Source organism: Diadema antillarum, unplaced genomic scaffold (assembly GCF_040938485.1).
Source record: "Diadema antillarum isolate AM-2024a unplaced genomic scaffold, OU_Dant_1.0 seq00001928_RagTag, whole genome shotgun sequence".
Lineage (NCBI taxonomy): Eukaryota > Metazoa > Echinodermata > Echinoidea > Diadematoida > Diadematidae > Diadema > Diadema antillarum.
This window is the reverse complement of record NW_027272591.1, coordinates 283,605-309,872: the sequence shown is the minus strand read 5'-3', so window position 1 is coordinate 309,872 and position 26,268 is coordinate 283,605. Positions and strand designations below refer to the sequence as shown.

General features: G+C 37.6%; 1 protein-coding gene across 1 annotated transcript; it reads left to right on the top strand.

Annotated features, from left to right (window-relative positions):
* The first annotated feature begins 1,233 nt into the window (after nt 1-1,233).
* LOC139713230 (protein arginine N-methyltransferase 2-like) lies at nt 1,234-16,237 on the top strand. Its single transcript, XM_071624976.1, has 10 exons — nt 1,234-1,407; nt 4,397-4,582; nt 5,216-5,305; nt 6,973-7,044; nt 8,386-8,550; nt 10,191-10,363; nt 13,748-13,877; nt 14,317-14,456; nt 14,855-15,023; nt 16,205-16,237. The coding sequence occupies exons 1-10, from the start codon at nt 1,234-1,236 to the stop codon at nt 16,235-16,237; spliced, it is 1,332 nt and encodes a 443-aa protein (XP_071481077.1).
* Nucleotides 16,238-26,268: the final 10,031 nt, after the last annotated feature.

Sequence of the window (26,268 nt, the reverse complement as noted above, 5' to 3'; positions counted from 1 at the left end):
GTATTCCTAAGTGTAATGTAAGCCAGTATAAGTTATCAGTTTCTACTCTCGAAGAACTTTATTCACGAAGAATGATTATACTTGCTCACACTAGCCTAATTAGGCTTATTAATACTTAAAACAGATTCGCCTCTCTTGTTGTATATAAAAAAGTTGATATAATAGCAACTCTTGCTGGAATGGCATGACAACGACAAGAATCCAGCCTCCTGATGGGCTGTTGCTATGGGAAGTTGCCATTCCAGCAAGAGTTGCCATCCTAACAACTTTTATGAAAAAATGTAAAACTTCAATATGTCATAACTTCCTTTATTTTTCATCCGATTTCAGTCAAAATTATACCGTTAAACTCGTAATATTTTACTCTTTTTTTATCAGACTAACTTATATTTGGACTGGATGTCCTCTTTAAAAATGGTATCTAATTGATTTGTTTCAAGAGGCTGCAAAGCAATGAATGATTGTGAGTGATGAAGCAATGCATGACAAAAATGACAATGACAAAAATATATTATGCACTGACTTTATATGCTCACATCGATTGTCGTGAGCCAGGGTACGTTTGAGAGTCCAAAGACCTCGTTACAGTGCATGTGGTTTTTGTAATCCGCATGTTTCTTGTTGTTGTTGCTGTTGTTGTTGTTGTTGTTGTTGTTGTTGTTGTCGTCGTCGTCGTTGCTGTTGTTGTTGTTGCTGCTGTTGTTGTTGACTTAGAAGCCTATCTTATAAAAAAAACATGAGTCGACTTCTATTGTTCACAATAAAAGAAAAACTTTTATCAATTTTATGTTTATTGTGCAGTAGGCCTAATGTATGTTTTATAGTACTTTATGTCTACATTTTTTTTCGGATTTTTCATGAACAGTATAATCGTATGTCTACAAATGGAATATAGATTTTCATCGTTCCTTTGGAATAAAGATTGCGGGGGGGGGGGGGGAGGGTGGTGAAAAGTTCATCTAGCATGGGGGTCAAAACGATTGCGCAATTGCGGAAATAGAGCTCTACTAGCGAGACCTCACTTGCTGGCCGCTGCGACGCGGCCACCAACCGATTACCCTCTCGGGAAGCTGGTGGAGTGGCGTGGATCGGTCGGACGAAAGAGTACACATACACTTACCCTGAGGTTGGGGGGCGTATGATGCTGGAATTGAAGCTCGATTGAGATTGAGAGGCTGCGCGCGCTATCCATTCAATTCACATCTATCTTTTGCTAGCAGCGGTTGGAAGGAAATGGGCGACGAAGTCGAAGACGAAGCAAGTCTTGTCAGTATAAACTCGATTGATATCGATAGTAATGGAGACGTACCGGCAAGTGGTAATGGGAAATGTAGTGAGATTGATGATAGTGATGTTTTGGAGGTCGTTACTGCTCTTGCCGATTTTTCTGCCAAGGACGACACGCAGGTTTGTTATCATTTATTGTTTAGTCCCACACGTAACAGTGTGTGTAGTGTTTATGGTCCTGGCGCTTTAGCCATACTATAACCTGACGAAATCGTTGTTGTACCCAACTTAGGAGACACAAACTTCGGAGACACATTCGTAGCGTTGGTTAGCGAACTAGCATAAGAGGCTTCTCATTATATCACACACAAAAAAAATGGAAACCTGAAGCCCCATCCCATCCAAAACTAGTATAGGTCTTAAATCAGTTCGGGAAACCCACTCACAAGGGGGGCCCCTCCTTATAAGTAACCCGTCCCCCTTATAAGTAACCCCGTCCCCCTTATAAGTAACCCCCGGGGCACCCCTTATAAGGAGTCTCCACGCTTTTTTGCAATGCAACGCGAAAATGAAAGGACTGCGGCAATTCGCTTGATTATGTCCATAAAGCTTCACAAGTTTCCTAGTTACTCACGAAATTTGAGCAAAATCGGTTTGAGGCATCATATCTAATAAAATCATGGATTTAAATGCGATGTCAAACGACCCATGTACGGAATGTACGTGGCGACTGAGTACGGAAGTCTCCGTACTCAGTCGCCACGTCTGCACTCAAGCATTGCCGCGCCGCCGCGCCTGGCGACACTCACGCCAGTAATCGCTCGCATTTCAGCATTCGCATGGGTCGTTTGACATCGCATTTAAATCCATGATTTTAGATATGATGCCTCAAACCGATTTTGCTCAAATTTCGTGAGTAACTAGGAAACTTGTGAAGCTTTATGGACATAATCAAGCGAATTGCCGCAGTCCTTTCATTTTCGCGTTGCATTGCAAAAAAGCGTGGAGACTCCTTATAAGGGGTGCCCCGGGGGTTACTTATAAGGGGGACGGGGTTACTTATAAGGGGGACGGGTTACTTATAAGGAGGGGCCCCCCTTGTGAGTGGGTTTCCCGAACTGAAATTACAGTAGTACTAGTAGGGTGGAACATCCTATTACCGGACGCTTTTCTTTGTGGCTTTGAATTCCGTACTCATAGAATGAAATTTCGGCTAAAAACAACACCACTTATTTACAGACTCATGGAAGTTACGAATTCAGCCAACTTACATCATTTCTTCGTTCCAGTTTTTAGAAAATATGCTTCAAACATACCCCTCTAAAAATAGTGGTTTTTTGCGCGGTGCAAAATCGCATTGTATTACCGGACGCTATTTTCGTAATCGAATAATCGAGGTCTTTCGCACCTAATCCTTGCACCAGAATCACAATTCATCCCACAAATCACCGTACACATTCTCACCGAGCGGATGACACTCAAAAAAAATCTGCAAATGAAGCTCAAATTTCGTATTTTAAAGTAAAATGTCTGTCTTGACCATTTCGAACAGTTCACGCAATAAAACCTTGTGAGAAATCGACAATTGGTTAGAGTATACGTGCTTTGTCTATGGGAGCTGCACGCGCGGGTGATGAGTTGCGTGCCCCTTAGCGCACAACTATTCCGCATCGTTCGCGTTTGAGGACGATAGCTACAATTTTTCCGATATTGATCAGTGAACTTTTGGTTCTAACAGAATCTTCAGCATTTTTCCTGTATGTGAGTGGGATTTCATAGAATTTCAGTCGCGAAATGTGATTCAAACATGCATAAATATTAACTATAAACGAGGAGCGGGTCACTCAACTAGAAATTTGAGGTAAAATGTGAATTTTTTCGTGTTTTTACATTTTTATGTGGTGTTTTTTGCGATTTCGGTCCACACAAAGTTCTGTGAGGCTACTCTACGAAGTCTCGCGCATACAGAATGTCATTAGTACGCAAAAATGTGCTTGTCCGGTAATACCATGGTGTCCGGTGACACCATGCTTGCCCCTACCATCCCCTCATGGCCATGGGCTGGCCTTGGCTTTTTAGCTGAATACTTACTGGTACTGTCTGTCCTGCTACAAACTGATTTATGTTCATTTATTTAATATTATTTACATTCGCCCAGGATGAATAGCTTGAATAGCTATATTTCTAGTGTTAATTTATTAATGGTCTGTTTTGTGGTGTATATTTATAATATTTCATGTTAGATAGTTTTTGAAACTCAATTATATGTTTTAGAAACCCAATCAGTCCATGTTTTATAGTTTTATAAGGTTATTTAAATAGGTGGTCTGCTATGGCTTGTAATTATTTTTATTTAACACTGTTCAATATTTTTCACGACTTGTACAGTGTTTTTTGTCATACTTGTATTTTTTTAAATGTCATATAGTCTATGTGTTTTGTAAAATGAAAAATTTCAGCTCTTGAGCTGCATGTTCTTATTTTATTGTGAATGAACCTAGTCTATATTGAATTAAATTGAAATGAATTGAACTAAGTTACGTTAATCACATTTGCCCAGGATGAGCAGCTTTATGTACCTAAGGTGACAGAATTGCTTTGATATGCTCTGAATGAAAAAAAACAACAACAACACACAAAAAATGAAAAAAAAAAAACCCTGCTCTTGGATAGTGACTCTTGCATTTCTTTCTTGTTTTACTCTTAATCATTATCCCTGTCATCGCAGGGAATGATTTTACCTGTCAAATTTGATTGGCAGTTTTTTCATTGGGAAAATATTTTTAACAAAGTTCTGGGCAAGACTTCCATACTCCCTGCTATGCGTTATGTATAAGTAACATGAATAAGTTTAGGTGGCTTTGGGATTAGGATTAGAGTTTACTCAGTTTAGAATTAGGGTTAGGGTTTAATAGAGTTAGGGTAACATCGATCTCGGTGTCCTAGGGAAATGCGGACTTCAGAGGAAGCTCATACAATTACAAAGGTGTATAATAGTGGGGGGTACATATGGAAGTCTTTCCAAGTTCTGTACAGTTCCATGTAAAAAAACCCTACACACAAGAAACTTTGTATAGCAGTCATATAAAAATGCATAGCAAATTTCAATGCGCTACCAGGGAAATTATTGTCTGCTTAATCTCAGTGACTTATCATTTCTGCTTTTTAGCTAAGTTTTGAGAGTGGACAGTTGCTGTCTGTGCTGTGCAAGACGACTGGGCACTGGTGGTGGGCACGCAAGGGCAGCGTAACCGGTTACATTCCCACCAATCACGTCACAACGAAGCCCCCTCACAGTTCCATCACCAAGCCTGACTGGCAAGATGAAGAATACTTTGGAAGCTACAGCACACTGGTAAAGCTACATGATTCATTTCATTGCATTATTACCTTTTTTTGTTTGGTCAAATACATTCTCGAATTTTTGTAAGTGCTCTTTAAAAAAAGAAAAGATAAAACAATTGAGAATTGTGCAAGAACATGAAAAATTCTCCTTGCAAGCAAAGAAGGCCATAGTGCATCGATAATGCATGATAAATTTACACTGTTGTTCAGTTGAACTCTTGCTCAAAAAGCAGAGCTAGATGAAAACTAAAATGTAATTAATCTGTTGAGAACAAGTCCCGAGTATACTCGGGCAATTGTCTATGGAAAATGCATGTTGTAGCGAAATTCCCCATCCTTATTGGGTTAAGCTTTCTAACCTTAACAGTAGGTTTGAAAAGTAGAGTTTATGTCTTACTGGAAGTTGAATTTCATACACGTCCATTCCACACTGTTTTGAATATTAAAATAGTACTCTTTACTGTGGCTTGTATTCTATGTGGCCACTGTATTTTAGATTGGTATGTGCTGTGTACAGGCTATATGACCTCTATAATATGGTTAGCAAAATGTATGATGATAAGAATGGTATTACAAATATGTATTGTTAGGCACACAAAATAGATATACCTGTTTGCTATCACTGTTCTCCTCATTTTTGCAGAAATTGCAACAGGAGATGCTGAGTGACACAGCCAGAAATGAGGCCTACTTTAATGCCATCGTCAAAAACAAGAAATTTTTAGAAGGAAAGGTAAGATAAGTTCTCTCTCTCTCTCTTTCTGTCTTTCTCCGTCTCTCTCCCATAAGTTTTATGGCAAAGAAGATCCAATGGGTGCATTCAAGCGCTCTAAAGTGAACTGATCCAAAGCTTACCATACTGAACTGTGCCTGATTTGGAGTGTTCGAGTGCTCTGTTGAGAAAGCGTACCTCATGAGTTATTTTTAGAGGGGGTCACACATTTTTGTAGCAGGAGGGTCATTCACCTGGCACCCTTAAACTACTTACAGATGTCCCGAACAAAGAGAATGAACTCTTTGCATTACATTACCTATTAGCATGATACGCTCATGCTTCACATGTGAACTCTTGGTAAGCTTTTGGTAACCCTTTGGAGCACATCGGGAAATGGTCCACTTTTGGCTCGGTTCAGCTTGATATGGTACTAACACTTTAGGAGCATCCGAGTGTTCCTGTGGCATGGGTACGGTACGGTTCAGTTGGCTTCAGGAGAGTGGTCAAATGCACCCTCTGATATTCAGGTGCTAGAGGGGAAAACTATTCCTGGAATTTAAGATGTATAAGAGACAAACCATGACAAGTAAATTTGTCAGAAATTTATGCAATATTTCTGTTTTGCAAGGTTTGAAATGTTAGAGTATTCCGATGGAGCCACATGTTTTATTTCCACTGTGTTTGTGGTTGCTGCACTGTTTGCTAATACAGCTTTTCACTCACAGCATTTAATGTTCCTTGGCCTGATTATTATCCTGTTTCAGGGAGGCAGTGGCGGATCCAGACTGGGGCACACTGGGTGCGCCCCCTTTTTATTTTTTGTTGAAACAAAAGATATAAAAAGAAAAAAATGGGGAGGGGGGAGCATGTGCACCCCCCCTTTAATTTTGTAAAGGTGCCTCCCCTTAACAGAATTCCTGGATCCACCCCTGGGGAGGGGTGGAGATGATTATACATGTACTTAATTTCACACATTCACAACCTGTATAAAATCATATGATTTCACCCCTTGAATTCTGCACTTTCCCACCTCAGTCATTGCCTTGTAGATTCAACAACCAGTGATGTTTTTGTTCCATGGGGGAAAGGCCTCACCAATATCGGGATCAAACATTTTTCCTTAGTATGTACAATATTGTAGATGATGAAGATCAACTAAAATCAGTTTTTCATTTCCTTGTTGATGTTTAATTTCTACAAGAGGTACAATGTACATACACGTGTACATTGTATGTCATCGAGTGGGGTAAGTATATCTGATACACTAAAAAAAAAGGGACAGAACTGGCCCACATTTCTTTACACACATTATTATCCAACTGCTTCACTTTAGTTTTTTAATTTGGGATGAAATCGTAACCATCATTATTTAATTTTTTTTTTTTTTTTGACAGGTGAACAAACATTTACTTAACTAATCATTTCCTTGGTATAGTTTTATAATTGGGACACACATTTTAGCAGGAAAATATGTCTTAATATCATTTCGTTACAATATTTCCAATGAAATAAAATTATGATATACAGTGTAGGTAATTGGTTTCCCTATCATTGCCATCTCCCTGAATATGCCCAGGAGTTTTCCTGAACAAGTTAGGGGTAATAACACGTGCAGTTCAAGGACCCCTACACCAGAATTTGCAATCAGAAACGATTATGAACCTTGCTTTATTAAATACTTGCAGGTGGTCCTAGATGTGGGATGTGGGACAGGCTTCCTAAGTATGCTGTGTGCCAAACACGGAGCAGCAAAGCAGGTGAGTTATCTAAAGTAAAAGAACAAAATGTGGTATCAGCGCCTAGTTGTTAGTCACAAATATGTATAGTTTGCATTCTTTTTGCCATTTTAATTAATGTGTATGCATTTTTTTTTTTGGGGGGGGGGGAGAATGTGGAAAAGCTTATTCACTGTTGTAAGTATCATGTACAGTCTTCCCTTTAAATCTCTGTTTACTCTGTGCACAGACATAGGTACAATGTAATTACTTGTCTGTGCGACATACAGACGATATTTGAGCGCCTTTCTGTGTTTATTTTCACAACAGTCTCTAGCTGTACGTAATCCGATCTGGTACTTTTCTTATCAAAGGTTATTCCTTCTCGGTTGTCTCTCTATTCAACATACAAATATCCATATACTTCCCTGAACTTGTGAATACATACTCAATGTACTGTACTTCATCTGTGTAGCAAAAAAAAAAAAGCTGCTGAAAACTGCTTTTCCAATAATGGCGAGCCAATGGAGTAATATGGAGTCAAAAGGGGCCTGAGCTTTCGATCCTAGCAGAATCTTCATCTTTTTCTGTCGCATCTCGTATATTTTCTTTTCCTGTTTCTTCACATCCTATCATTTTCAGCCACCACATAATTATGGTCTCTACCATCTTATCACTAACCACTTGAATGTATTCCTTCATCATTGCCTCTCAGAGTTTACAATGTAGTCATGTCCTCCTCTCTCATTGATTCCTGTTTTCAGTTTTTTGACTCCCTAGATTAAATGATTTTCACTTCTCAATTTCATTCACACGGAAATGTTTATTCATTCCTCTATGTACAAAATTTGTTGTCATTATATTTAAAAGATAAGGTCAATTATCCTTGAAGTAAAACTTTGCACCACATTCAAACGTGACTTTGAAATGTAGATTAATGTAAAACAAACAGATGTATAATGAGAAAGGTTTGAGAATGCAAAGGTTTGCATTGATACGAAACAAGAATGGAAGTTATTGATTGGTTATTGATGATTACCCGTAACAAAGGCAAAATGATTTTTTTTTTTCAAATCTCATTAACACCCATAGTTATTTAAGATATCACCTTTCCTCATTTTGATGATAAATTATGTATGAATGATAGACCTTTCAACCAAATCATCATCACCAATGTTGTTATTTCGTATACAGTGTGGGACACATTAAAGTTTTCATAACTGTCATACTTTGTGTCTGATTTTAATGAAACATCTGCTATTCTACTTGATCAGAGTCACTTGATATATTAAATTTTACTTTGAAAATGGAATGTTTCACATTATAAACACAAGATCATTTAAACACAGTGTTGTTTTTGTCTCCATTTGATTCTCAATAAAGGTGTATTCTATTGAAGCCAGCGACATCGCAGAGACAGCAAAGAGCCTCGTCGAGCACAACCACTTATCGGATCATATCCAAGTCTTCCATGGCAAAGTTGAAGGAGTGATGCTTCCCGAAAAAGTAGACCTCATAATCTCGGAGTGGATGGGCACTCTGCTCATTGTAAGTTCATTATTATCTTTATTCTAGTCTTGTTCTTTCTGATTTTGTTGGAAAGATAATCTCTCCCTCAGTTCTTGTTCTTGCTGGTTTTCTGTCTCTCACCTTTCTCTTCTCTCTATCCAGATATGGAAATTGTGTCTACAGGTATATGCTTGTCAAGATCCATCGTAGTAAGATATTAGATAAGTATGTAACATAGAAAGAAGGAGAGAGACATACAACTTGTTGTATGCCATAACCTATTAGTCTTGATTGAAGTCAACTGGTTTGCATTTAAAGAATATACTGAGCAATTACTGCATGTATAGATATGAGAGAGGAAATTGCATATATTTTCCAAGTTGAAAGAATTTTATTAAAGATGGTAGCATGGGGATTCCGTGGAGTTGGAATACTAACCTGACCCAGGTATATTCGAGAAAAGAGCTGTGGGTTTGCAAAACTTCAAACTTGATTTACTGGAAATGATGTTGGACGTAGATACACCAACTGTATGTTGTTTTGCCATCTCAAGGCCAGGTAGTGAATGGAGATCCACTCAATTGGGCACCCTTGTCTCCCCATGCTATCGGATCATTACTGTAAAAGTGGTTTCTTTCGCGGTGGTTTTATTTTCGCGCTTTGAGGTTGAACCGCGAATTTAACATCACGCGAAAATGTTTTGAACTCGCCGCTTGTTACAACGCTATTGCGCCCATGCACTCATGAAGATTCCGCGCATTGAGTGTATTGATGGTCAACACACACACAGCGATACCGTGCAATGTAGGTACAAGCATGTTATAAAGTACTCGAGAGATGGGATTTCAGGTAAGCCTGCCTTTAATTCTAATTTCTATTCAATAAATAAAGGAATAATTGGATTATAGTTTGGTTTTCATGTGCAAAATAAATCAGTTTTTGCCGACTGTGAATTCACAGATTTTGCCGACCGCGAATTTAAACACACGCGAAAAAGTCAGCACCGATAGAAACCGAGAAAGTATCTGTACGCGAAAGAAACCACTTATAGTACTGTAGACGCTATATATTTCGCGGGGGTTTTATTTTCGCGAATTTCGCAAGTTGGGAGCTATTCGCGAAATTAACAACACGCGAAAATATTACCTTCCAAAATGAATCCCTTGCCTTGATGATACAAACATTTCAGTACTTAGACTATACCATGTCATGACTTACCGAACAGACCATACTGGCTGAGCTTGTTTACGTAAATGTAGCACGTCCACGTCTACTTACGAATACTGTAGAGAGCCGATCCATTATCGCAGAAGGGGACCACTCGTCAGAAATCTAGCGCGATGGACTTAACCACTTCAAAAATGTTGAATTCTAACTTACTAGTTCGCAGAGTTTGGTAAGTTTTTTTCATGCAGTGTATAACTAACGCGTTAGTATCATTCTTATTTGCTAGTAAGTTGAAAATTCACACTTTCTTTGCCACTTCATATTTTCTCTGGTCCCCCAATCGCGAATTTAACCACTCGCGAAAATGTGTGACAGCGGCAATTCGCGAAAATTTATGTACGCGAAAATTTATGTACGCGAAAATTATAGCGTATACAGTATGTCAATCATCTCGTCTAGATGTTTATTGACAGCCTCTCGGGAGCATGCTTGTTTTAATTTCAACTCTCTAGTTTGAATTCATGATAGAGTCCGTCATCATCGCCAGGGACAAGTGGCTGAAGGACGATGGGAGGATGTGGCCCTCCCAGGCCCACCTCACCCTGGCCCCCATCTCGGCCCCCAAGCAGCAGGAGCGCATTGCATTCTGGGATTCAGTGTGCGACCTGGACTACTCGTCTCTAAAGTAAGCATAGTCAACGTCTCTCAAACTCACCTCATGTGAAATGAAAGAAACGCAATGAACTACAGCACTCTGCATTGTATAGTTACTTTCCTGTAAAGCCAGAATTTTCATGTGCATGAAACTTTAGTGAATTTCTTGAGGAGTCAAGATTCGTGAAGGTCAAATGCATGCATTTTGTCTACCCAATGCATCAAAGGCCCGTAAAATGCTGCTCACTGTACATGGAAAACACTCGGGAGGAATGAGCAGTTTACCCCTGCCAAGTAATGGAATCGATCCAATTCATACATTTAAGTATGTGTGCACCTGTGCACAGTACAGCTCAGGTCAGGCGGAGCACTTCAGAAGTCAACTACAAAGTGTGCATTCTTTGCTTCATATTCATTCTAACTAGACTTGGAAAGTAGTGCGCATGTAGTTTTGTTGTGTATTTTATATCACTTGATGAACAGTGTGTGTTAAATACATTCCTGTATTACCAGTATACAAAGTGTGTAATATACATGTACTTGTAATCTTTTCATGGTCAGCAATTCCCAAACATTTCATGCCTCAAAAAAAAAAAAAAGGCTGTCAGTCTAATCAGTCTCATGTTGTGAATGTTTCTGGTTTCGAAGTACAATCTATATATTTTATTTTGTTTGTTTTCCAATTGTATTCCATTCAGCAGATTTGACACAAATGGAATTTAGATTCTTTTTTATTTGAGATCTCTTTAAGAGCTTGATGTAGCCTTAACTTGATTGATCACAGCCCAGACTTCGCATGTCGTATTTGACAGGCTAGAATTACTGCTGGATTAACCCGTTGAGGACAAGTCCTAAGTATACCAGGTACTCGGGCAAGGGTCTATGGGAAATGCGTGTTGTAGCAAAATCAGCACATCCTCAACGGATTGATAATGGCAGGGCCCTCTGGTAGGACAGTGTAAACACTGAAGAGGTTACCCTGGATAAATAAGACCATGTTATTATTATCATTATCATTATTATAATTACTGTTAGTGTTTTTTTTAGAAAAGACAACTTAGCTTAACCCCTTGTGTGCTCATGCATTTTGCTAAAATTTGACAAGCTCTTTTTTTTCCCATCAATAAGCATTCAATCCTCCAAACTTCACCTTCTCACAATGATATTAGACAGCCCACTTTGACCCGTTGAGGATGGTTTGATTTTACTACAGCACATATTTCCCATAGACACTTGCCTGAGTATACTCGGGACTTGTCCTCAACAGATTAAAGGAGACCTCCGGATGATTTTCAGATTTTTACATGTGAACAACTATAGATTAGTTATACTGAGGACAGAGTTTCAGAATTTATGATAATCGGGATAAAGAATAAGAATATTTTCAACATTTATAACAAATTGTCATGAACAAGGATGATGACATGGCAGAGTCACCATAAGAATGCATGAGTTGGGGTTCAAGGAAGCAGAACAAAAGAAGAAGGCATACATAGATTATACACAGGTGAACTCGCAAGCAAGCAGTATTGTAATGGAATTACACTGCTACATTTCTGAAATATGTGAACCTCCTATGTCATCATCCTTGTTCAGTGTAATTTGTTTAAGGTTTTTCAAAGTATTGTTTCTCTGCTCAAGAACCACAATAAATTCCGCATATCTATACATGGAGCTGTTGATTTATGTACTACATGATGTGAAATTATGAAAATCGTCAGGAATGTCCCTTTAAGAGGCATCTGTTAGTCTAACAGGAAAGCCATGGTGACATCATTGTGTTAGGGGGATAAGGTAGTCTCTATTCATTAACAGCTAGATTCCAGATTTGCTGATTGAAAAATGGTAGCTTTCCGACAAATGTGCCAGTAGGCGAATACGGCATGAGTTAAAGTGATGATATGCCTATCGGAACATTTGCCTTGTCTCATGCTCTTACAATTATGTTTGAAAATATTTCAATATTCCTTTCCGTCATTATCAAATTTCTTGCTATTAAAACAATGATGGCAATAGAAGTGTCAATTTCTGTGGTAGTATAGTTTTGTATGTTGTAATTTCCTGTTGTAGTACAGTGATGTTTGCTCTGTAATATGAACCATGTTATGTTTGTATCTTGTGTCTTGTATATTGCTGCAAATGTAGTGCATAATTTATATCCTAGCTTCAAATTTAGTGTCATGGTGGTTTTTCTTTCTTGTGTATAGTACATTAGAGAAATCAATGATGTGTAATCCTTTGTGTGTCCAAGCGTTTGATAGCTTTAACTTCCATGGTTCTTTTACCAGTGTTCAGTAAACCATCCAAAGTTGACCTTCAAGCAACACAAAACTTGACCCACAGTGTAGCTGTAGATTAGGAAGCCTCACTCAGGTGTAGCAATGTGCCTCAGTCCAACAGGAAGGCCATGGTGGTACAATAGGGATTAGGGGGATTGGGTAATCATTATTCACTGACTAGTAGTCTCCAGACATCTGTGCACATACTGAGTACATATAGGCGAACAAGAGCTCCATATTGAATGCATATTGGGAAACAAAGCACAGTAGGGATAAGAGTGGTGTTTATAGTTGTTTCTACAGTATATGGCAAGGTTTCCTTAAAAGGAATATTAGGAATTCCCCGAGAAAAATGTCACAACTGTAGTGCAGTGTGCTCTTGTAACAAATAAGGTTGTAACAAAATTATTGTTACAATGAAGTTATAATTCAGGTCCCCAAATCAATGTCTCCATCTTTATACCCTCTACTGTTCAGCTTTAATGAAATTTGATATAACGAAAGTAAACTGCCGGTCCTGAGGACTTCATTGCAATGAGAGTGGACTGTAGTGCAATTCCGAGATTTGTTGTAGATGCTTTTACACATCTACAAATGTCGTCAGTAACATTCATTTGATGTTATAGGGCCATTCCAGATGATCTTCATAATTTCACATCCTGTAGTACATATATCAACAGCTCCAAGTGTAAATTTGTGGAAATTATTGTGGTCCTTGAGCAGAGAAATCAATACTCTGAAAACCTAAAACAAATTTATTTACAACACTGAACAAAGATGATGACATAGGAGCCTCACATATTTCAGAAATGTGGCAATAATGCAATTTCATTACAATACCACATGCTTAACAAGTTCACGTCTGTAGAAGTTATGCATACCTTCTTCTTTTGTTCTTCTTCCTTGAGCCCCAACTCATGCATTCTTGTTGTGAGGCTGCCATAAGTTCGTTGTGATTTGTTATGAATTATGAAAACACTCCTTTCCGCATCCCAATCATTACAAATTCTGAAACTCTGCACCCAGTGAAACCAGTTTATAGTTGTTCATATGTCAAAGTCTGAAAATCATCCGGTGGTCTCCTTTAATAAGAAATGATGTTTTACGCTGCCTGCATTCATTGCCTTTCATGACAGAGCAGCTGCCAAATCCGAGTACTTCTGCAAGCCTCTCATCAATGAAAAGCTGGAACCTGGTGACATCTTAGCGGAGCCAGCGGTCATCTTCACCTTTGACCTCTGCAAGCTGACTGTCCAGCAGCTGGAGGTCAGTAGCCTTGTCATTAAAAAAATGACACACAACACAGCAGAAGTGGCTTATAGATACTCATTTGCACTCTGATTGTGATATACTCATGACTTTTCATGTCTGTGAAAAACAATGTATCAACACAACATGTTAAGAATTACAGTCATTCAATGTTGAGCGTTGGTTGTTGTTTTTTTTTCAGTAGCATTAGCAAAGGATTTTGTTTTTTTTTTTCAGTAGCATTAGCAAAGGATTTTGTTTTTGTACAGTACTGACTATACCAAAGTAAAACAATATTGAAATGAAACAAAACCATGAGCAACAACAGAGTTTATTCTTTTTGTATGGAATTTTTGTGAAATGAAATAGATTACAACTATACTTTATCTTTGAATGTGAAAGTGACATTTGCATTCTTATTGTTTTTTCCTTTTAATGATTCCTGTTGTGTGTGCAGGCCATTAAGATGGAGTTCAGCTTCAGAGTGACCACACCCGGAACCTTCCATGGGTTTGGCTCTTGGTTCTCTGTGGACTTTGCTTCCCTGGATGATGGTCTGGATGACCATGTTGTACTGGACACAGGGCCAAAGTCTCCGTAAGTGAAACATATCATTCTCTCTCTCTCCCCTGTCCTGCATACTTGATTGTATGTTTATTACCTATCATTTATTTCAGTCATCGCATTTCTAAATCTACAGCTGTATTCTTTTTTATTTATGTATTTGGTTATTTATGTATTCACTCATTGTATATTTATCTATGAATTTACTTTTATTTATTTATGTAGTTATTTGTGCTAAGTAATGATATATGTGTTATCCATTAATATGATAGTTTCATTCTGTTAGTCACTATATATTCCTATAATGTGTAGCTATTACAATGTGTATCTATTTTATTGATATTTATATATTCATTCATGCATTCATTCATTCAACAATGTTTTGTTTATATTTGTCTACTTGTCTATACCGTGATGCCTCCTCAAAACAGACTCACCCACTGGAAGCAGGCGGTATTCATCCTGGATGACTGGTATGACCTGATGAAGGGGGACGTTGTCGTGGGAACCATGATGATGGAACGCAGCCACCTCTGGAGAAGGCACTTCAAGGTCAGACTGTCCGGCAAGATACGACTCTTCAGCTCAATGCAAGAAAAGGTTCATATTTTCTTCTTTCTAGTTTGAGGTTTATACAGATTTGAGGTAGCCCTTCTGAGAGTTGCTGGAAATGACTGAATTATTCAAACTTTTTTTTTTGTAATTGCACTTACACTGGGTAGAACAAATGTTTGCAGTGTATGAATGAAGGAAAACATATGAGATGAATATATAGATACAATTTCAAGTATTTGAGGAACAGAATTATCATAAGTAGGAGAAAAAACTCACATTGTGAAGAATCATTTTGTACACTCATATCCATTTTTGTATCTCTGTGAATTTGAATTTTTAAGCAAGAATTTGTAATCGATGTGCTCATGAGTTTATTTTTTCATATTTGGGTATACATCTCGTCCAACACATTCGAGGGCACATCTCCTCTGAAAATTGTCTTAATAACCAAAACTATGTAAGAATGTGATTCTAATACAAGACCATGATTTTCACCTTTAATAAGCTTGTGCTTTATAGTAATGGAATGACCATTGCTGACCAAGAACTGTACATGTTTAGTGTAAATATTAACTCTTTTATCAATTGCATCATTTATCTGACGTGGAGACTAAAATTCAAATAGAGGTATTAGAAAGATGAGATGATTTATATCTGCAAATGTTAAGGGTATGCACAGACTAGAATAAAACATAGTTAGGTACATTTTTTTTTAAAGTTCTTTGGGTAAAGTCGGATACTGTGACTCATAGTTCCTTTAATTGACTATTTAATCAAATCTGTCTCATATCATATGAATGGTAGTTTTTTTGTTTGTATAATACCCATGAGTTCTTGCAGAAGTTCAGATAGATTATTGGTACACTATATATAGATCTACCCAGGTGGCTTGGATAGTTCAGTTGAGGTCCCCAAGAATAGGGCATTAAGTACCCAGGTAATATTTGACACCTTTATAGCCATTATAACTCAGTATTTGACTACTGCAGTTTATGTATGCATTGATATTTAAATGCTTCCTGACTTCGTTCTCCTAGCGGTACATTCCCTTGTAAAGATTTTCAAATACTTAGCACTGTTGCTAGTTGGCCTTATCTTGTAGCAAGAAATGGTAGCATTGCATTGCTTTGTGTGTTCTTTTGTGCCTTTTCCTCACAACAATCTTTGGGCAGCTTGACTTTATGATTGGTTGAATGAGTGGCTTTCTGTTTCAATCTTTTATGCAGGTGTTTGACAAGACTTTTGGAGTGTGGAGGTAGGACAGCCTGCAGTCCTCTCACAACAAACCAGGCACACTCTCTCACGACACATCATTGTCGTGGAGCTAGGGATTTGTTGAAGAACTTGTCAAGTACTAGCATGCCAACATGTCAATCGGAACCCATTGAGCGAGGTTGCCTCAACATTGTGTCAGCTGATCAGTCAGTTCCCGGATTTGACAAGAGCTGTTCAGCAAACACAAAGTGCAGTATGTAGGACCAAGCACAAATATCTCTTCTTCTTTTTTTCCCCCTTCACTTAGCTCTTCTGCATCTACTGCACTGCAGGGAACAAATTCATTTTAATTTTGTGTTATGCTTCTCATATTAGCAGGAAAATACAAAGTGATCATTGTAAAGGAAAGAACGAAAAGCTGGCAATCAGTCGGAGAAGAAGTACAGGTACACTGTACCTTCAGAGTCAACCTGTGGATTTACAGATATCCAAATCAAAGTAAGCAATAATCAATGCAAAAATGGTCATTTATATCAATAAGTGAACATCACAGAGGACTGGTGGTAATAGCTGTGAAGTCAGTTGTTCAGGTCCTAATACTCTGTGTGCATATCAATTTTAATTTGCGTGCAATATAAATCATACTCATAAATAGGTGCTTTACAGAAGGATGCAAATAATTGTGCTGTCCAAACAGTATTTCCTCTTTTAATTGACAGCAAAAATCTATGCAGATCAGTTCCATCTTTTGCAGTTTGATGCAAGTTCATCGTTCTCAGGAAACTCGTGCATCAGTGGCTGCTGAAGAGTAATATCTTAACTGTTTGTTACCGATACATCATTAGTTTTGCTTGGCTGCATTTATTGGCATGTCGTCCATTGGGTGACAAGATGTCATATTTCAAAGATATGAATTTTCAATTGTCATTTTTTTTTTGTTGCAAAATTTTCACAAAATTCTATCAATGTTGACATTAAAAAAAGTATGAAAATATTGTTTTGGATTACATTGATAACTGTTCAAATCACTAGCCCCTATTTTTCTATATATTAAAAATTGAGTTAGGAGGTTTTTTATACACCAGGTATGCCAATTGAGATACAAGGTGTTGTCACTCCCGGGACGATGTACGGCTGTACACATGATCATTGTACGCAGTGCCCAACAGCACAGCCCTTCTCTACATATTATGAACATGTCCTCGCCACTTGGCCTTATTACTGCAGCTGACAGGTAGCATTTTAACTGCTCGAGTCCCGCGAGCCACAATCATGTGCATGTGGTTTGGTGCTTATCTTTTTAAAGGGCCTAATCATTAATTTTACTCTTCGCTGGTAGCATTTCTTCAGATTCAGTGTTGTTTGTTATTCATATATAATTCTGTTTTGGTTCCGTGCAGAATTCTCCCCCCCCCCCCCCCCCCCAAAAAAAAAAAAAAAAAAAAAAATGTAATTGCTACTTTATGATAGAGTCTTCAGGTTTTCAACACAGCTTGGAAGATTGAAGTTCCATTCCTCTCTCAAATTGGCAAAGCTGTTATTGTCTCTCTGATTTTGTGCAGATGTCTTATGAATTTATCAAACCACTTCCATGTAACTTTACCCCATCAATATCAGGTACATGTATGCTGTGACATTCTGAGTTGCCAATTTGACAATGGCACAGTGATTATTTCTGCAACAAAATTCCCCAGAACATGATGGGCTAAGACAGATTAAATGATTGTACCTTGTAGGATCACTCTAGCAGTTGCAAGTGACACAGTATATTTTTATCTATATTTTAACACATGGCTGTGGTGTATAAACAACTTAATGTCAGTTGCACCCAACAATAATTACAGTTTCCATGGTAGCAGCATGGCAACAGCCAATCAGAGGCTGGTATTTCAGTTGTTACTATTTCAGCTGCAGTTCTGATTGTGCATGACCAAATTACCTGATGGTAAGTTCCCAGAAGGTCTGGAATTACGTTTTTTTTATGAACTTGCAATGTTATATTACCACATAATATATATTTTTCTGTATTACCACAACATGTATTTTTCAATCTATTTTTTTTCCCTTTTCAATAATCCATATCAGTTTGATTTCAAGTTTGGGGGTATTGAATGGAGTAAAAGTGTTTCAAGGCCTGTTTTGGATTGTGACATTACTACTACTCAATAATTACTTTTTTTTAAGTCCATAAGGTACATCAAGTGAAAACTCCACAAAACTTTTGAATTCAAATAGTCAGTTATATTCATGAGAAAAAAAAAGAAGAAAACACCAACCAACAACACAACAATCAGTAGTGTAATATGTTTTAACCCTAACTAGGCCGGGGGGGGCCTCTGAGGCCCCCCCTCGACGTTTCGCGCGATGTATCGCTATCGCGAGAAGCCATCGCCGCGACGTTTCATGACGTTTTTCTTTCGAGTCTCCCGCATCTTTTGACACCAAATTTGCGATGCCCGGGTGCGCGGTTCCGAAGTTGCGCATAAATATGCACGTGCATGTCAGACCAAAAATTGCTCAAAAACATGAATTTGTGTACAATTTCAATGCAAACTGTGTTTACAGGCAAATTTCATAAAAGCATGATTATTTTGGGGGTTTATTGATGAAAATCAATTAATAATGCAATTTCTTGTTCGGAACAATGTCACAGACAAATTTCATTGAAAAAACAATGAAAAACATAAAGTCGAAAAACAAAGAAATACATAAGAAATTCAAAAAACAGTAAAATACTTAGGAAAATTTTTCTGATTGTGCAATTTTTTCTCTTACATTTGCTAAGGACACTAAAAAGAATATTTACACCAAAAATGTGCCTGTTTTGAGCTTTATTTAGTGATTTAAACCAAATTGTCTGATTTCATGCATCATTATGCATAAATTAGCATAATTTAGTGTAAATGATAATTTTTGAAAAAATTAACTTCATGGAATTTTTAGATTACATCATAGGCAATGCGTGTGCCAATTTTCGTCGCGATCGTGCGGTCGACGGCCGAGAACCGGATGGGAGGGTGGGGGGGGGGGGGGGGGCCTGGGAGGCGCCCCCCCGGCTCTATCATCTACCTAAATGGCCCGGCCTAGTTAGGGTTAAAGAGCATTATGGAAATTTTCTGGGTAATTTGATAATGCCTTCATGCAGAGTGATGCAATAGAGTAAGGTGAATTTCCCTTTGTGTGCAATCAAATTTGAGTCCTGTGTGCTTCAATGGCCTGTTCAAAGACCTCTTTCCTCAGTAGCAACATTCCTAGAGATACAAGTTGTTCATCATTCTAAAGTTCATAATCTGTTTTGTGAGAATCTGACCTCAATTGAACATACATGTATGTATGTGTGTTTTATGATATGTGGTGCATATTTTTCTCATCATCTACGTTATATGAAAGCAAGCCAGTACATGTGATCAATAGTCAAGGCTCTCTTTAAGAGCTGTTAGGAAGTCCTCTCAAGATTTTGCAGAACAGAAGCCTTAAATTTTGTGACATTATATTGTGCAGGTTTTGCGATCTTACGACAAATTTATTGATACGATATATTTCATTATGGTGCAAAGAAAAGTGATCAAGCACCATGTTCTTGCCACAACTTAAAATAGATGCTGTAAAATCATGAATCTTGCACGATGTTCCAACAGTTGAAGTGGAACCAGAATCCAAGTTTTAGCTCATTGTAAAGTGGATTACTTCATACATAAACCAGGTATCCATTTGTACAGAATGTATAATATGTGACCCGCCACAACAAAAGGATCCTAAAGTTGCTGACAGCTGAGCCGAGAAAATCGGGTTTGAAGTGGGATCATCGAGATCGGTCAAAACCACCGGATTTTTCTTTTTGGTATAATTTTGTAGTATCATGTATCGTCTATCATCTGCCGAAATTTCGAAGCTAAATGATCAAAGGAAAGGCAAGAAATTAGCGTTTTTCTGGGCCATGATTTTCCAACTTTCAACAGAACAGAAACGTGTCCGAAGATTTGGATTTAGCTCTGCAGCTAGACTCCGCTCCTATCAACAGTTGAGTGATCTTATTGGTCAGTGCATGGCACCCATTACTGATTGGTCGTGTGTAGCCCGCTGTTCTAAGCTTGAATGAACATCGCGGAGGTTTCTACGAGCATGCCTTCTATCGTCAAGAGGTGAAAACTGTCTGGCCTCCCCTTGATCATGATAGAGTCGGAAGGAAAACTTTGAAATTGGTTTTCTCGAAACGCAGATTGCCTAAACCACTCAACATGCGCTAACAATTCATCGATACATGTATCTCTGCAACTGAGTACTTTTAGGAGTCATGAAATATATGAAAATAGAGTAGAAGAATGAGGGAATAAGGTTATGTAATTTTCAGAAAATTGTCATTCCCCGACTTTCGGATCCTTTTGTTGTAGCAGGTCACATATAATTATGATACTGTGATGTACTTGTTTCAGTTGATTATTCAGCTCAAGTCAATTCAGGAAAAGTATTTATTCAGTAACAGCTCAGTATTATGGAAACATACTTAAGAAGTGACAATTTTTTTTTTTTTCGATGTGTAAATTGATCAAATATGGAAACATGTTAGAGATGTGCAGATGTTGTGTATTTTTTGTTTCTCTCTCTCTCTGCTGTACAAAAGCAACAAACTACCAGTGGAAAAAAAAAAGTGTTGTTTGTAATATGTATTGATTATTCAGTGCATTGACTTTGTTGTAGCCTACTGGGGTGATTGCCAGTTCTACAGCGTAATGTCACTTTAATATGAAAATGATGATACATGTCAGCAAAAGATAAGCAGCTGTCACAGATATGCAATATTTGCAGCTGTAGCCTCCGCTCATGCAATTGTAAAGTAATTCATAGTTTATTTTCTATGGTGCATTTCCTTGATAAAGTCTTGTAAAGATGATTGTGACTTTTACGGGGTGCTTTTTGCTTGAAGGTACATGCCTACATCAATATCTTTGCAGTCTGAACATGCAGAGAGGCCAGTGAAAACTGAACACGCCAGTGACAACATTTCAGTATGAGTATCAAACATTTTATTGAATGGACGGTCATATAATAGATTTATACAGTAAGAAAGAGAATAGATACAATGAGATACACTCATAGTGTAAATACAAGGCAACTTCATTTCTTTACACCAGGGAAGGACAACACAAAAGTGAAATTAAAATGAAGGTCAGAGTAGAAATCATCTGGAAACTTTTTGAACATCCCTTCTGAAGTAGACTTTACATAACAAAATCATCAAAGGCTTGAACACTCTTTTGCTCAGTATCAAACTGTGAAATATACTTGGACTCTGAGTATCAAGTCCATAAAGTATAATTTTTGCTGTGCCTCAAGAATTGATACCAGTTGGCTTTAGCATCATACATTGTACAACTGTATCAAAATTTATGATCTCTGGCAGAGCCATAAGACAGAGATTAAATTGAAATTTGTCTGGTTAATGTGTCTAATCAGTATCCAACATTTTGTGTGTTATTATTGTATTCTTCTTTTGATTTTACTTTGTTAGGTGTGAGTATAAACAGTTGAAAGATTTAAGTCTAATGATGCACAATTCCATTTTACATATACTTTGTTACACCCTCTGTTAGCCTGATGAGAACAGGATGATTTTGCTACAGCACACATTTCCCATAGACACTTGCCCAAGTATTCTCGGGACTAGTTCTCAGCGGGTTAAGGCTATGTACTGGGGCTTTATTTGTTAGAGGTACAGTCAGACACAAGCCAGTGGTGTCTTTTGAAGAATGGTCAAAGTTCATCTGATGCAATACTACATATGCCATATATATATTTGCAAGGGTTAATTGTTTTGGAAAAGTTAGCGAGTTGGGTGTTATTCTCGAATTGAAGAGCACACTAGGATTTCCCTCTATTTCTAATCTCAATGTGATATGCATTTGTAGAATTCTCAGTCCACTGCTGTACTCCTCGACTGCAAATTAAACCACTCATGAAATTGCAGGAAGTCTCAATTTACGTGAAATTAGACTTGATATTAAATATTATGCCGTATACAGTTTTTAACATGATACAGTATGTACACCTGAGTGAAATATCAAATCAGGATACAGTTTAAAGCTTTTACTAAACTTCAACTCATTTTTTAATGTGATATTTCAGGGGACGAGATGCATGAAATTGACCGATATGTTTGTACGTGTACATGTATAATGTCATATTTCCAGGTTCCACAGAGTATATTCATCATCATAATACTCCTTTCCTGGTCTGCAACAAGCACACCCTTTTATTTTCTTCCTTTTTAGTTGGATAATCTGTCCTTCTGTAGCCATATGCACTAAAATGGAGACTTTCCACAAACTTAGTAATATAGTGGACTCTCATTGGATAAACAACGATACATGTATAACAATCTTTTATTTATAACAAAGTAATTCCTTTGCCCCTAAGTTTAATGTTTCGTTTTGATTTATCTTAATGTTTTTTAATTACCCTAACATAGCAAATTTTTTATATAAAAGTGTACATGTACCAAGGTAATTTCATTGGAGTTCATGAAAGTCCACTGTAGTAGGATACACTGTATACACAGTGCTGACTTGTATCAAAGTGAATACCTTTTGGATAAAATTTTGCTGTGTACAAAAATTGTACAATCAACAGACTTACAAAGTACAGAAGGCATCGATTATTCAAACCATAAGCATGATTTCATGTCGTATGTACAATTTTACAGTATTTACACACATTTCACGTTGAATAAACATTTAATACGTATATTTCGACATTCCCATTTGTGACGTGTTCATTGTTGTCACAGAGTCGTGTCCTAAACAAAACTACAACTTTTTGAAGTACGAGTGTTGTATACATCAAGGTGTGAAGGAAATTGTAGAGAGGAATGAATTGCATAAACACACCATAATCGGTAATGGGCTACAAGTTGGGATGTAACAGAAGAATGGCATGAAGGGTGCTGTGATTTACTTTCAACTTCACACTGACTGGTTTCCAAACTTTTTAAAAGTTTCAAACCGGAAGTATGGGATGTATGAGAAATGACAACAATAAAAAGTTCTCTTGCAAATTTACTATAAGTATCTGGAAAGTTTGAATAAAGACAGCTGGTTGGTCATATAATGTAGTCCTGATGGGTTCAAGTATACCACAAAAACAGTAATTACATCGTACCATGTTGACTTTGTATCGCATGAGACCTGATATTCCACAATGCAGTGGTAGTTGCTCTAATAGCGTGAGTTACTACAATGAAGCATGGATTTAAAAAACAAAAACTGTCTTTTTGTGTAACATGCCCCAACACACTGAAGACTTCGTTTATTGTACTGCTTGAAAGAACCGTGGCAATTTAAACTGCAAAATGTAATATGTACTATGTATATACAAGCTAACACAATTCGTCTGAGCTGGATCCTTCGAATAATTCCAAATTAATAATACTACTGCTTATGATAATAAAGGGTTATGTGATTTTGCAGAACGTGGTCTTGCTAGTCAGTTCCTGGCAAATGGATCTTTGTTTGCTGATGCGTAAAAAAAAAGAAAGAAAGATAAAAAGAAACCAGCATGTTTTCAAATACACAATAAACTCATTGCATATCATCCAGAATACAGCAACCAGTCCATCCAGTACATTCCTTCATGCTTTCTACACCGGACTCGAAGCTACACCAGCATTCCCCGGTGTTCAAACTATTGATGTACAGCTGTAGATGATGTCGAGCACGGCAGAGTTTGGTCCAATATGTTCTTGTGACTGTATAATATATTCCAACATTGTTTCCAATCGAAAATCTAGGGACTTGTCTGGCAAATGTTTGTGTAGTCTCTCTTGTGGTTTATTCCTCCTTCTCCTGCTTTTCTTCCTCAGGTGGTGTAATCTCTTCATCTTTCTCTATAAAAATAAGAAAATTGGAAGAAAATTGATAGCAACATAAATACAGGAATAATGCCATGCATCAAACATTCATCAATAAAAGGAGTTTACTAATAATCAATCTTTTGTGACATGTAAAGAAATATATATGGACACTAATCCATACAATTAAATAATTTTAGATATCTTGATGAGCAATCACATCTCACCTAATCTCACCAAAACACATCAAAACTCTTCATTACATCCATGTTAACAAACACTGTAAAAGAGCTCCAATAAATCCAAAATGCACTGGGCATATTACATGTACATCTTATTCCATGACATTTATCATTTCCTTTCAACTGTCAGACAGACCCTTTGCCAAATAGACTACCTATTGTCAGGTCAATGTAAGTCAAAGGATACATCTGCATATTGCATCACAATCATATGAAAAATCACAGTTTGCCCATCTTGAGGTACACTTGTACGTGTAGCTAATGGTATATAGCAGACAGTTAATTTTTCTAATCATTGCATGAACAGCATGCGATATAAATCAATGTATCCTGCAATTAAGGCGACAACAGATATACAGAATTACTGTACACATATTAAGTAGTGTATATTATACACTTTTAAAGCATGTTTTATGGCATCCGTGACTTGCATGCTTTGTGAGAAATAATAGCAACAGTCACTCCATTGTACACTTTGCAACTTTCTCAACAATGGATGAAATATCCAAGGAATTGCAGGCAATGTGTTTCTTTCTTGTTAAGTCTGTATGTTATCGTCTCTCACATAGCACAGGGTCAATGGCAAAAGTCATTTGCATCACTTAAAAAAGCATTAACTTGTGCACTACACCAATGTAAGTGGTCAATTTAGCAGCAATATTTGACACTATTACACCACGCTGATGGCGTCATTTGCATTATTAGTTTCTTTGCCCAGGGAAAAAAAAAAGAGAAAAAGATGACAAGCTTTCACTGCACCTACTTATTGAAACTTTACCTGAAATTTCATTGTTATGCCTGCATTATGGATTGCTAATTTACCAGGGAGGTGTTTCATAAAGCTGTTCTTAAAGTTACGAACGACTTAAGAACGACTGGAACACGTTCTGATGTGCTATTTGCAGCACAAGAACCGATTACCAGTCCTTCTTTAAGACATTCGTACCTTTAAAGGGTGGGTACAGTTCTGGTTGAGGTGAGGATTTAGCTTTTAACGTTACGCGAGATATTCAGAAACCATTCTATGAGATGTCAAAGAGCATGCAATTCTTAGGGGTATCAGACGTTTATTTGATGAAAATCGGTTTTGAGATGGCTGAGACATCCAAAAACAAGGTGAAACAAAGAGATCCTAATAAAAGGCATGGCCTGTCGCCTTTTATTATTATCACTTTTTGGGATATCTCAGCCATTTGAAAACCAATTTTCATCAAATAAATGTTGAATCCTTCTTAAAATTACATGCTCTTTCATATTTTGTAAGAGGTTTCTCATCATCTCACTTAGGAATGTTCAAAACATGAATTCCCACCTTAACCGGTACTGCGGACCGTACCTTTAAGAACAACTTTATGAAACACCCCCCAGGCCAGCCCAAACCAATTCTGTGCTGCCGTGGATAACATTTGTTGAAAAAGTATCATAAAGACACTGAATACTGTACGAGCTGAAATTTTCACGTACAGATATTCTCGCGAATTGCTACTTGAAGGACATTTTCGCGGTTGCGAGGGTCTAACTGAACTTAGCTATTCGCGCGTTGTTATTTTCGGCGGGTTGTTATTTTTGTGGTTCAAAGGCGATTCGCAAAATTCGCGAAAATAAAACCACCGCGACAATTTCAGCTCGTACGGTATATGAGTGATTTATTCTACTTCTTTATGATACAGGCAAAAAAAAAAAAGTTGTCTTCATGTGTAACTCTACGTTAACACAGGTAAGATGGTACTGAATGAGAGGTGTCATTACATTGAAAGCAGATACAAAATGCGCTATTCAAAAACACACAAAGCGTATTATGCACTGAGCTTTCAAATATTTTTCTGTTGAAAAAACAACAACAATGATATGCTAATTTTAGGCTTGTGACACACACGCACAGTTTGCACAAGCACGATGATGGTTGACAGGGGAATATCGAGACAATTGGATGAACATACGTGATGGAGATGCAACTCGTGCAGATCTGATCTAAGAACAACCTACATGT

What these genes read in the sequence shown, in the direction of transcription:
- LOC139713230 (XM_071624976.1), top strand. Translation starts at nt 1,234, where the DNA reads ATGGGCGACGAAGTCGAAGACGAAGCAAGTCTTGTCAGTATAAACTCG. An exon ending in AGAAATTTTTAGAAGGAAAG is followed by an intron (nt 5,306 to 6,972) that starts GTAAGATAAGTT and finishes AAATACTTGCAG; the next exon opens with GTGGTCCTAGATGTGGGATG. An exon ending in TGACTGTCCAGCAGCTGGAG is followed by an intron (nt 13,878 to 14,316) that starts GTCAGTAGCCTT and finishes TTGTGTGTGCAG; the next exon opens with GCCATTAAGATGGAGTTCAG.